Below are 12,500 nucleotides of genomic sequence, written 5' to 3'. Positions count from 1 at the left end.
GGAAGGAAGAAAAGGAAGGGAGAAAGGAAGGAAGGAAGGAAGGAAGGATGGAAGGATGGAAGGAAGGGAGGAATGAAGGAAGGAAGGAAGGAAGAAAAGGAAGGAAGGAAGGAAGGGAGGAATGAAGGAAGGAAGGAAGGATGGGAGAAAAAGGAAGGGAGAAAAGAAGGAAGGAAGGAAGGAAGGGAGGATGGGAGAAAAGGAAGGGAGAAAAGAAGGAAGGAAGGAAGGAAGGAAGGAAGGAAGGAAGGAAGGAAGGAAGGGAGGAATGAAGGAATGAAGGAAGGAAGGATGGGAGAAAAGGAAGGGAGAAAAGAAGGAAGGAAGGAAGGAAGGAAGGAAGGAAGGAAGGAAGGAAGAAAAGGAAGGAAGGAAGGAAGGAAGGAAGGAAGGAAGGGAGAAAAGAAGGAAGGAAGGAAGGAAGGAAGGAAGGAAGGAAGGAAGGAAGGAAGGAAGGAAGGAAGGAAGAAAAGGAAGGGAGAAAAGAAGGAAGGAAGGAAGGAAGAAAAGGAAGGGAGAAAAGAAGGAAGGAGGAAGGAAGGAAGGAAGGGAGGATGGGAGAAAAGCAAGGGAGAAAAGAAGGAAGGAAGGAAGGAAGGAAGGAAGGAAGGAAGGAAGGGAGGAAGGAAGGAAGGAAGGAAGGGAGGATGGAAGGAAGAAAAGGAAGGGAGAAAAGAAGGAAGGAAGGAAGGAAGGAAGGAAGGAAGGAAGGAAGGAAGGAAGGAAGGGAGGAAGAAAAGCAAGGGAGAAAAGAAGGAAGGAAGGAAGGAAGGAAGGAAGGAAGGAAGGAAGAAAAGGAAGGGAGAAAAGAAGGAAGGAAGGAAGGAAGGAAGGAAGGAAGGAAGGAAGGAAGGAAGGAAGGAAGGAAGGAAGGAAGGAAGGAAGGAAGGAAGGAAGGAAAGGAAGGGAGAAAAGAAGGAAGGAAGGAAGGAAGGAAGGATTGAAGGAATGTCACCTAACCTAAAATATTCTTCGTCTGTGCTGGTTTGGCGGCTCCTCCGCCCCCCGTCATTCATCCCCCTCACACACTCCGCTGACCCGTTCCTCCGTCACGTCCCTGTAAAATTTAGTTCATTATCTGCACTGCCAGGAAAACTAATCCTGTCTCAGCAGACTCTGAATTCCCGTGTGATGAAACGTGCGCTTTGAAATGCTCTTGAAACCGATATTTCATGTAAACCCAGTCCTATTTGTGCTCCAAATCATCAATACAAATCTCACTGCTCTTTCAAAGCAGAAGGCTTCCAACATTTTCCACATTTGGGGTCATTATTTCTTCTCTTTTTCTCTCCGTGTGGACACTGAGGCGAAAGTCACAATGACCCATAATAACCATCATTATAATGGTACTTAAAATAAAGAACTTTATCGGCTGAATTTAGACACAGAAAGCAATCAACAACACAATTTAGGAAAAAAAAATCCACTTGAATCACCTTTAGTAGAAGAAAATAGCATTTTGATGTATGAACACTAGTTTTTGATATCAAGCATTTCTAAAAGTTTATAAGCTACAAAGTTCTTGGTTAAATTAACCCTTGTGCTGTCGTCGGGTCAAGGAAGGAGGAAGAGAGGAAGGAAGGAAGGAAGGAAGGAAGGAAGGAAGGAAGGAAGGAAGGAAGGAAGGAAGGAAGGAAGGAAGGAAGGAAGGAAGGAAGGAAGGAAGGAAGGAAGGAAACAAGGAAACAAGGAAAGAAGGAAGGAAGGAAGGAAGGAAGGAAGGAAGGAAGGAAGGGAGAAAAGAGGAAGGGAGAATGAAGGAGAGAGCAGGAAGGAAGGAAGGAAGGAAGGAAGGAAGGAAGGAAGGAAGGAAGGAAGGAAGGAAGGAAGGAAGGAAGGAAGGAAGGAAGGAAGGAAGGAAGGAAGGAAGGAAGGAAGGAAGGGAGGGAGAAAAGAGGAAGGGAGGAGGAAGGAGAGAGCAGGAGGAAAGAAGGAAGGAAGGGAGGAAGGGAGGAAGGAAGGAAGGAAGGAAGGAAGGAAGGTAGAAAACAAGGAAAGAAGGAAGGAAGGAAGGAAGGAAGGAAGGAAGGAAGGGAGAAAAGAGGAAGGAAGGAAGGAAGGAAGGAAGGAAGGGAGGGAGGAAGGAAGGAAGGAAGGAAGGAAGGAAGGAAGGAAGGAAGGAAGGAAGGAAGGAAGGAAGGAAGGGAGAAAACAAGGAAGGGAGGAAGGAAGGAAGGAAGGAAGGAAGGAAGGAAGGAAGGGAGAAAAGAGGAAGGGAGGAGGAAGGAGAGAGCAGGAGGAAGGAAGGAAGGAAGGAAGGAAGGCAGAAAACAAGGAAGGGAGGAAAGAAGGAAGGAAGGAAGGAAGGAAGGAAGGAAGGAAGGAAGGAAGGAAGGAAGGAAGGAAGTAAGGAAGGAAGGAAGGAAGGAAGGAAACAAGGAAATAAGGAAGGAAGGAAGGAAAGAAGGAAGGAAGGAAGGAAGGAAGGAAGGAAGGAAGGAAGGAAGGAAGGAAGGAAGGAAGGAAGTAAGGAAGGAAGGAAGGGAGGGAGAAAACAAGGAAAGACGGAAGGAAGGAAGGAAGGAAGGAGAGAGCAGGAGGAAAGAAGGAAGGGAGTAAGGAAGGAAGGAAGGAAACAAGGAAATAAGGAAGGGAGAAAACAAGGAAGGAAGGAAGGAAGGAAGGAAGGAAGGAAGGAAGGAAGGAAGGAAGGATGGAAGACAGAAAACAAGGAAAGAAGGAAGGGAGAAAACAAGGAAAGAAGGAAGGAAGGAAGGAAGGAAGGGAGGAAGGAAGGGAAGGAAAGAAGGAAGGGAGAAAAGAAGGAAGGAAGGAAGGAAAACAAGGAAAGAAGGAAGGAAAACAAGGAAAGAAGGAAGGGCGAAAACAAGGAAGGAAGGAAGGAAGGAAGGGAGAAAAGAGGAAGGAAGGAAGGATGGAAGGAAACAAGGAAAGAAGGAAAGAAGGAAGGGAGAAAACAAGGAAAGAAGGAAGGAAGGAAGGAAGGAAGGAAGGAAGGAAGGAAGGAAGGAAGGAAGGAAGGAAGGAAGGAAGGAAAGAAGAAAACAAGGAAAGAAGGAAGGAAGGGAGAAAAGAGGAAGGAAGGAGAGAGCAGGAGGAAAGAAGGAATAGGAGAATTAGGTCATTTTGACCCGAACACTGTACGAGGGTTAAGAAAAATGTTCCCTCTGAGCGGAATGAGACTGACGTAGGAAGCACTTACGCTGCTACCATAAATGAACTCTTGGAAGGAAAGAGACGGCCAGAGGGACTGGGTTTCTGTCGTTTGCAGATGTGGCGGGGACTCGTCGGCCCGCCGGGACTCGTTCAGTCCCACTGGTGAACAAAACAATGCAACTTTTATCTGATACAGGATCAAAATATATATCTTAGTGGAAGTTCTCCCAAACTGTAACCAAGTTTCTGCCTTGAGGCAGCGGCAGTAAGAGCTCCTCTAGAGGGAGGAAGTGGTATTACTGTAATTACTGTTGCCTTTCCCCGAAGACATCAGAGAAAAAAGAAGGAATTACAATAATGTAATATGAACATAAACACAAAAAACATACATGGGAAATACCCGGTGACATGACATATTACCGCGATTTACCTTGAAAGTCTCGCCGCTGTCTGTCCCTGCCTTCAGCTCCTTTGAATCCACAGTATGTCAACTGTCTGGACCCACTCCCACAACCATTGCAACCGTTTACCGCCCCCCGAAACCAAATGGCGAGTTCTTAAATGACTTTGCTGCTTTTCTCACACACCTTTCCACTCTCTCACCAAACACAATATTGCTGGGAGATTTTAACATACACATGGACAATATAAACCATCCTCTCACAAAAGACTTTACATCCTGTCTTGAGAGCTCTGGATTTCAGCAGCACACCCACTTCTCCACACACTCCAAAGGCCACATTTTGGACTTAATTTGCTGCTCTGGTGTCACCCCTTCTGACTGTGCTGCAGCTGAACTCCCCATCACCGACCACTTCCTCCTCTCATTCAACATCGATCTTACTCTGTCCACCACTAAGTCCCCACGTCTCATCTCCTTCCGAAATATTAAGGACATAAATCTGGATTCTTTCTCCTCTAGTGTCGACAACTTCTTGGACTTTGCAGATTTAACCACCCCTGAACAGCTGGTTTCATATTACAATACAGGACTCCATGATATTCTCGACTCTCTCGCTCCACTAAAAACCAGATCTGTTTCTTTCACCCTTTCTGCTCCCTGGTTTACGCCTGACCTTCGGCTCATGAAAGCCAAAGGCAGACAGCTCGAACGGCTTCGCAATAAAACTGGTCTGTCTGTCCACAAAGAAATGTACAAAGATCACCTTATACATTACCGGGACTGTATTACCAAATCCAAATCAAACTACTACTCCAGCATAATCTGTTCAAACGCAGGCAACACCAAGTCACTGTTTTCAATATTCAACAATATCACCCGTTCCCCAGTCTCTATACCACCCCATCTCTACTCAACTGCCTTCTGTAACTCTCTACTGTCTTTCTTCAACACCAAAATCCTGCAAATCCACCAGGACCTTGGTTCTACCTCCCTCAGCGTCACTTCCGATCTCCAGCCGCCCACCCACCCCTTCTCCTCCTTTGAGCTCCCCACCTTCTCAGAGATCTCTGACCTCATACACAGGTCCAAGCCCACCACATGTCAACTGGACCCCCTCCCGACAGTCCTGGTTAAATCCTGCCTCCCTTCTCTGGTCCCCCTCATTTCTGCCATCATCCACTCCTCTCTCACCACTGGAACAGTTCCTTCATCATTCAAAATTGCTGCAATAACCCCAATCCTGAAAAAACCTGGTGCAGACCCTACCAACTTCAATAATTTCCGTCCTATCTCAAACCTGCCCTTCATTTCCAAGATCCTCGAGAAAATAGTCGCTGCACAACTCCAGCACCATTTATCACTTAACAACCTGTATGAACAATTCCAGTCTGGCTTCCGCCCCCTCCATAGCACCGAAACTGCACTTGTAAAAATAACCAACAACCTCCTCATGGCAGCTGATTCTGGTCTACTCACTATCCTCATCCTCCTTGACCTGAGTGCGGCCTTCGACACCATCAGCCACCCCACCCTCCTCAATAGACTTCGCGCCATCGGCATCACCCACACTCCTCTAAACTGGTTCACTTCCTACCTCACAAGCCGCACTCAGTTCATTCAACTTAAATCTTTCACATCCCAGCCTTCCCCTGTCACTTCAGGTGTGCCCCAGGGCTCTGTCCTGGGGCCCCTCCTTTTCATCATCTATCTTCTCCCCCTCGGCAACATCTTCCGTAAGTACAACATCAGCTTTCACTGCTACGCGGATGACACCCAGCTCTACCTCTCCAGTAAGCCCACCTCCACCCTCCCACCTTCGTCCCTCGCTGACTGCCTAACCGATATCAAATCCTGGTTCTCTTCCAACTTCCTCAAACTAAACAGTGACAAAACCGAGGTCCTCCTCATTGGTTCTAAATCAACACTATCCAAAACCGACAGTTTCCCTATACTCATTGACAACTCCACTGTTTCCCCCTCCCCACAGGTCAAGAGTCTGGGTGTCATCCTCGACAGTACCCTATCTTTTCATTCTCATATCAACAACATTACCCGGTCCGCTTATTTCCACCTGCGCAACATCAACCGCCTCCGCCCCTCCCTCACCCCCCACACCACTTCTATTCTTGTGCATAGCCTCGTCACTTCTCGCCTTGATTACTGTAACTCTCTCCTCTCCGGTGTCATTCACAAATTCCTCCACAAACTCCAGTTAGTTCAGAATTCAGCTGCCCGCATCATCTCAAGGACCCCATCCATCAACCACATCACCCCTGTCCTACAACAGCTCCACTGGCTTCCAATAAAACACAGAATCGACTTCAAAATCCTTCTCCTAACGTTTAAGTCAATCCACAACCTTGCCCCTCCCTACCTGTCGGACCTCCTCCACGTCGCCACGCCCTCACGCACCCTCAGATCCTCCTCCTCCATCCACCTGACTGTTCCACCTGCCCGTCTTGCCACCATGGGGAGCAGAGCATTCAGCCGCTCTGCTCCCCGTCTCTGGAACAGCCTACCACCGGATCTCAGGAACACCACCTCACTCCCTCACTTCAAATCCAAACTGAAAACCCACCTGTTCAGAACTGCCTTCTCCCTCTGACCCCACTTGCACTGTGTCGTTGTGTCGTTGTTGTGGTTTTTTACTCTGAGTATTTGTTTACCCCCTAGCTTTTATTATTGTGTTACACTGTTTTTAACTATTGTACGGCGACCTTGAGTGCTCAGAAAGGCGCCTTCAAATAAAATGTATTATTATTATTATTATTATATTACATTAAAACCAATAGAGGGTTTGCAATAAAGCAGCACAATGTAACTTTCAGCTTTTGTTGAGTTTGGCGGCTCCTTTGGACAAAAGCGGTAGTGCTTTACCAGAAAGAACTACATTTCCCATGAGCACCAGCGCGTACTGCCGGAAAGATCCTGTCCCCGTCGCTGCATTTGTTTTGATATTGAATGAAATAAGACGGGACGGACTTTCAAAACTACTTTTCTGTTTTCAGCGGTCGTTTGCAGGATGGATAGCGAAGAGGTAATGCATCTATTTTTGGGTAAACAATATAATATTACGATGTTGAAAATCACTAAGTTCAACTTGGTTTTATTAGTGAAGTCACCCCCGCCCCCCTGTTCTGTGTCAGCGAGATAATGTGCCCGAAATTACAAACTCATACGCTCTGGTTTTGTTCTACTGCACATTTTTCCTGTCACGTTTTTTAGAGGGACTTCGTCATAAATTAGTAGTCAAACATACTTACTGACAAAATAAAAACATACTTTATAACCTGTGAATAACTGAATGTTTTGCAGATCAGCCCTGCACAATTTTACAGTTCTCAGGAAAAATACTAGAAATGTTCTATACATTTTCTTTGCATTGCATTCTTTCCTCTAGTGCTGTAATTCTATTCAATTGTATTATTATTTTATAAAGCTTCCTCATTGCGAATTACACAATTTTATGATCACTATTATTATTCTGTGTCTTTTGTTGATATTGTCAGTAATTTTAGAATTACCAAAACCCAAGACGAATGTGAAAACATTCTATTTTGATTCTTATTGAACATAGAACTTGAATTTGTATCATAACAATTCTGTCTCTTGTTTTATCCCCATAAATCCCCATCGGTCGGACGTCCCTCCTTGTCTTTCATCCATCTTTTTTTTTTGTGTCCGGGCATTTAGCTTGTTACTCTCCCGCTTTCTTTTTTTCGCCTCCTCCAATAAAACTTTTATTTTCTTGGGTTTTTTCGCTGTTTCGGCCATGATACCAGCTTCTGCTGCAGCCAAAACAGCTGCAACTAGTGGAGAAGACGGGATAACAGCTGATTATCGGCTTAAATTAAAGGCAGTTGGACTTGACAGTGACCCGTACAGTTACCCCAAGAACCAGTGGTCCATGGACATTAATATTTGGTACAGTTACCAAGAACCAGTGGTCCATGGACATTAATATTTGGACACCAATCCAGTTTCCTGATATTTACATGTCCTTAATTTCTACGCCGGGGAAATACATGAAGCAAAGCTTGAAGGCATACAAAAGTCTTGACGCTTGGTCCGACTTCAAGGCAGGATTTGTTGGCGAAATTAAAATTAACTTTATGATTTGACCGTTTAACGTTAGCTACCCAAAAATCCAACATTACCTGATACAAAATGGGAACCGCAAATCCACGTTTTGGTCCCTGGAATCCAGTTGTTTCTGTGAATTACAGCGATCCATTTGTCTCTCTTAAGCTTATTTTTCGGCAGTCTGTAAAACGATAACTCTGATTTCTTCTAAATCTATGAGTACAGTCGATCGCACAACAGCTCTTTCCCATTTTAGATGTTTTCAAGTTGCTCAAACTGAAAGTTTACGCTGACACTCAGTCTTTCTGACACTCAGTCTTTCTGTCAGGTATCTATTTATTTATTTAGGTATCTATTTATTTATTTTTTTATTTATTCATTAAATTCATAAAGTTTTTTCTTTTAAAATGTTTTTTTTATGATGTTCATGATTATGTTTTAATGTCTATGTGTGCTGTGTGGGTATTAAATGAGGATGTGTGTGAAAATGACCCTGATGTGTATTTTTAACCAAAACTCTGAGTTTTTCTATGTTAAAAGTTGATTTTATTATGTAAAGCACTTTGCGTTACTTGTGAATGAAAAGTGCTTTATAAATAAAGTTTGATTTGATTTAAATAGCGGTCAAACTTTGGGCCAGAACACGTGGGTATGTGAACAAAACCCCCCAAAACCAACAAAAACCAACGAGTGTGTGACGAAGCAGCTGCATCTGTGTACGGAGCATAAACATGTGTCCAACGCTAAGCGTTTGTTTGGTGTATAAAATAAATAAGCTCTCTTTCCTTTTCTTGTCAGCGTCCAGAGACATGTGTTAAATAATTCTGAAATAAACTATTTTCCTTCGAGTTAACATGGAAATAGTACCGTATTTTCCGCACTATAAGGCGCACCTAAAAGCCTTTAATTTTCTCAAAAACTGGCAATGCGCCTTATATATGATCATTACAGTAATTTCTGTTATTGTAGTCAGGGGGATTGTGGGTAATGTAGTTGGTGTCGCCAAAGTAATGGCGCTAAAAACATCGGGAATCGTCACAGACGTTCAAGACAACAGCAGCGACGCTGACTCGCATAATGGCGACTTTGACGAGACGGAGCAAAAGCTGATTTTTATTTAGTTAATAAAGTTTTACATACGGTACTTTTCTTCTTGTTTTTTTTTTTGCATTTGCTGTAGGATTTTGTAGCATTTCCTGTAGCAGCTCCATCAGGTAGATACGTAACTCAACCCCAGCCACTATAGTACGGTATTTTACCAGATATTTAGTGCGCCTTATAATGCGGTGCGCCTTATAATGCGGAAAATACGGTAATTCCCAATTGAGGTTTACATGGAAAACACGTTTGATCGGCTTTTTCCAATTCCTCTACAGGTCTGGGGGTTGGGAAGGTTCTGATTGGATAGGGGGGGGGACCGGAAGTTAAACTACCGGAAGAAAAACAAACTTAGCCGCTACAACTTTGAAAAGCTCACCATTTTGATGTTTCCTGTTTCCATCTGTTCTTTTAATTATTTCCAGGTTCTCCAAGCTATTTATTAAATAAATATTCTCTGCTCTTGACCAGCGTTTACTGCGTGCTGCCATCTTGAAACTTTGTTTGGAAAACCAGCCCAGCGCGGAATATAAGCGTCATGGAGACAGACGGGCGAGGGAACGAGCAGAAAGAAAGACCGGAATTAATTTAAAGCGGAATGAGTGTAAACATGATCGCGGAATTATTCTATTTGGATTTAAAATTGGAATAAACCAGCCACTTACTTTGGAATTAAGTTTAATCAGAGACGTTCTATAAACGAGACAGCCCACTATGGTTGTGTTTCCTGTATCTGTGTCACGTGACTGCCACGCTCCTTTAGGAGACCGGAAGTAGGTCCTGAGTCTATTGAGTCCTATGGGAAAAGTGAACGTGAGCACAGATTATTACCAATTCCTTCGCCCCATAGTAACCTAAGTAAATATGGGACCCATTTTTCAAAAGCCACAAACCTTCTGAACATTCTGACACCAAAATGGCAATTTTCAGACCGACAGATTAGGAGAAAATGAACTTTGTTTGACACCTGTCTCTGGCTGAGCAACACACTCTCGCCAGATTTGGCTCTCATCGTTTTCCCATCGGATAAAATGAAGTTTAAAACTAAAATAAAACTAGCTTCTTTGGTTAATAATACTGTTATTTTTATTATTTAAGTATTTTTGGAAGAAAGTTGTACTGTATCTAGTGTTGTATATTCCAAAACGATGTGGGGAGAGGGGCGGCCACGCCCACTTAGGAGACCGGCAGTGTATACCATTTCATACCATTGGCAGTAACGGCAATGCGCTATCTTCTGTATAGAGGATCTTTGGTTACGTCTACCGGAAGAAAAACAAACTTAGCCGCTACAACTTTGAAAAGCTCACAATTTTTATGTTTCCTTCCATCTGTTCTTTTAATTATTTCCAGGTCCTCCAAGCTATTTATTAAATAAATGGTCTCTGCTCTTGACCACCGTTTACTGCGTGCTGCCATCTTGAAACTTTGTTTGGAAAACAAGCCCAGCGCGGAATATAAGCGTCATGGAGACAGACGGGCGAGGGAACGACAGAGACGTTCTATAAACGAGACAGCCCACTACGGTTGTGTTTCCTGTATCTGCGTCACGTGACTGCCACGCCCCTTTAGGAGACAGGAAGTAGGTCCTGAGTCTATTGAGTCCTATGGGAAAAGTGAACGTGAGCACAGATTATTACCAATTCCTTCGCCCCATAGTAACCTAAGTAAATATGGGACCCATTTTTCAAAAGCCACAAACCTTCTGAACATTCTGACATCAAAATGGAAATTTTCAGACCGACAGATTAGGAGAAAATGAACTTAGGAGAAAATGAACTCTGTCTGAGCAACGCACTCTCGCGAGATTTGGTTCTCATCGTTTTCCCATCGGATAAAATGAAGTTTAAAACTAAAATAAAACTTGCTTCTTTGCTTAATAATACTGTTATTTTTATTATTTAAGACTTTTTGGAAGAAAGTTGTACTGTATCTAGTGTTGTATGTTCCAAAACGATGTGGGGAGAGGGGCGGCCACGCCCACTTAGGAGACAGGAAGTGGATACCATTCCAAACCATTGGCAGTAACGGTAATGCGCTATCTTGTGTATAGAGGATCTTTGGTTACGTCTACCGGAAGAAAAACTAACTTAGCCGCTACAACTTTAAAAAGCTCACAATTTTAATGTTTCCTTCCATCTGTTCTTTTAATTATTTCCAGGTCCTCCAAGCTATTTATTAAATAAATGGTCTCTGCTCTTGACCACCGTTTACTGCGTGCTGCCATCTTGAAACTTTGTTTGGAAAACAAGTCCAGCGCGGAATATAAGCGTCATGGAGACAGACGGGCGAGGGAACGAGCAGCGGAGAAAGACCAGAATTAATTTAAAGTGGAATGAATGTAAACATTATTGCGGAATTATTCTATTTGGATTTAAAATCAGAATAAACCAGCCACTTAGGCCCCGTTTACACGGAGCAAAAACGGAGGCGTTTTCATGCGTTTTGGCTGTTCGTTTACACGAAAACGCAGCTCAAAGCCCCCAAAAACGATCATTTCTGAAAACTCCGGCCAAAGTGGAGATTTTCAAAAACTCAGTTTTCACATTTCTCATTGGGTTTGCTGAGGGCTGAATGTATGTGCATGAAATGTTCAAGTGTCATCTGTGGTAAACTTTTTTTTTTTTTTCAAACAGAGGAAAACGGAGGAAAACAGAGGAAAACGGACATTTAGGCTTCAGAACGTCACATTATGAGACAGAAACGTCACCAGCATCATTTGTGCGACCTGTGTTTACAATTTGTTTGGCCACCGTCAATATTTTCTTGTATTTTACCTGTTTTATATTCTAAAGTCACACTTAAAAGTAACTCCACTTCTCTATCACTCCAAACGAAAGACTCGTTCCGTCTTGGAAGTAAAGCCTGAATTATGGTCCCGCATTAAATCGACGCAGAGCCTACGCCGTACGGCGCGCATCGCCGCGTACCCTACGCCGTAGGCTCTGCGTTGGTGTAACGCGGAACCATAAATCAGCCTTAACTGGAATTACACGTGTCATTTGTTGATGTTTTTTCCAGGATTCTGATTGGCTGGCATGACGTTAACAGCGTTTTCATGCGGGTCCGTGTAAACGAGGATATTTTTGAAAACGTAGAGGGGAAAATATCTGTTTTTGTAAATACCCAGCTACATGTAAACGTGGCCTTACTTCGGAATTAAGTTTAATTCAGAATGGCCATTTTCATTCCGAATTAGGTGTTTACTTGGTAATTTTTACTCATTTTAAATCTGATTTAATTTGAATTCTGAATTAAAGAGGAATTAAACTTCCCATGTAAACACACTGATTGTGGAGAAGAGGCTCCTATTCAACACACTATCAATGACTACGTTTACATGCAGTCAAAATTCGGGTTATTACTAATATTTCGGTTACTGAAACATTCGGAATATTCCGTTTACATGCACGAGCTAACAGGGTTATCCCTGTTTACATGGTAATTAATCATTTGGGATATCTCGATCAAACCAGCGACGCACGGAAAACGTGATGACGCAATTACCGTCATTTCTGCTTCTTCTTCCTGTATCCAAATTCAAAACAAATGCTGCTTCGCGCAACTTTTCTCTCACCTTCTTTTAAATCTTGCTATCTCGGTACTTTCTACCGTCTACAAATGCCAAAATGTTCATATCCTTTATTACATTTATAAGTGATTAGTCTCCTCCTCACTCCAAAAGTGTGGCGTGGTCTTGCGTTTCTCCGTGTTTATAAGAACGTCCTGGACTCAAAAGACCAGGATTCCTTGTGAACAGAGCATGAGCAGAAAACAAATTCATGTTCCGTTTGATGGG

General features: G+C 43.3%; 2 protein-coding genes across 2 annotated transcripts in view; one reads left to right on the top strand and one right to left on the bottom strand.

Annotated features, from left to right (window-relative positions):
• LOC133420429 (ciliary microtubule associated protein 1B-like) overlaps positions 1-4,292 on the bottom strand; it is a 94,435-nt gene extending 90,143 nt beyond the window's left edge. Inside the window, exon 1 of the mRNA XM_061710122.1 lies at positions 4,194-4,292. Coding sequence (XP_061566106.1) covers positions 4,194-4,292 — 99 coding nt within the window. The remainder of the gene's footprint in view (positions 1-4,193) is intronic.
• Positions 4,293-4,970: 678 nt separating this feature from the next.
• Positions 4,971-12,500, top strand: part of LOC133420427 (FERM domain-containing protein 7) — a 49,567-nt gene continuing 42,037 nt past the window's right edge. The window contains exon 1 of the mRNA XM_061710121.1: positions 4,971-5,535. Within this exon, the coding sequence (XP_061566105.1) occupies positions 4,971-5,535 (565 nt within the window). The remainder of the gene's footprint in view (positions 5,536-12,500) is intronic.

Source organism: Cololabis saira, chromosome 20, assembly GCF_033807715.1.
Source record: "Cololabis saira isolate AMF1-May2022 chromosome 20, fColSai1.1, whole genome shotgun sequence".
NCBI classification, from domain to species: Eukaryota; Metazoa; Chordata; class Actinopteri; order Beloniformes; family Belonidae; genus Cololabis; species Cololabis saira.
The sequence above is the reverse complement of the archived record's forward strand: the minus strand, read 5'-3'. Positions and strand labels throughout refer to the sequence as shown.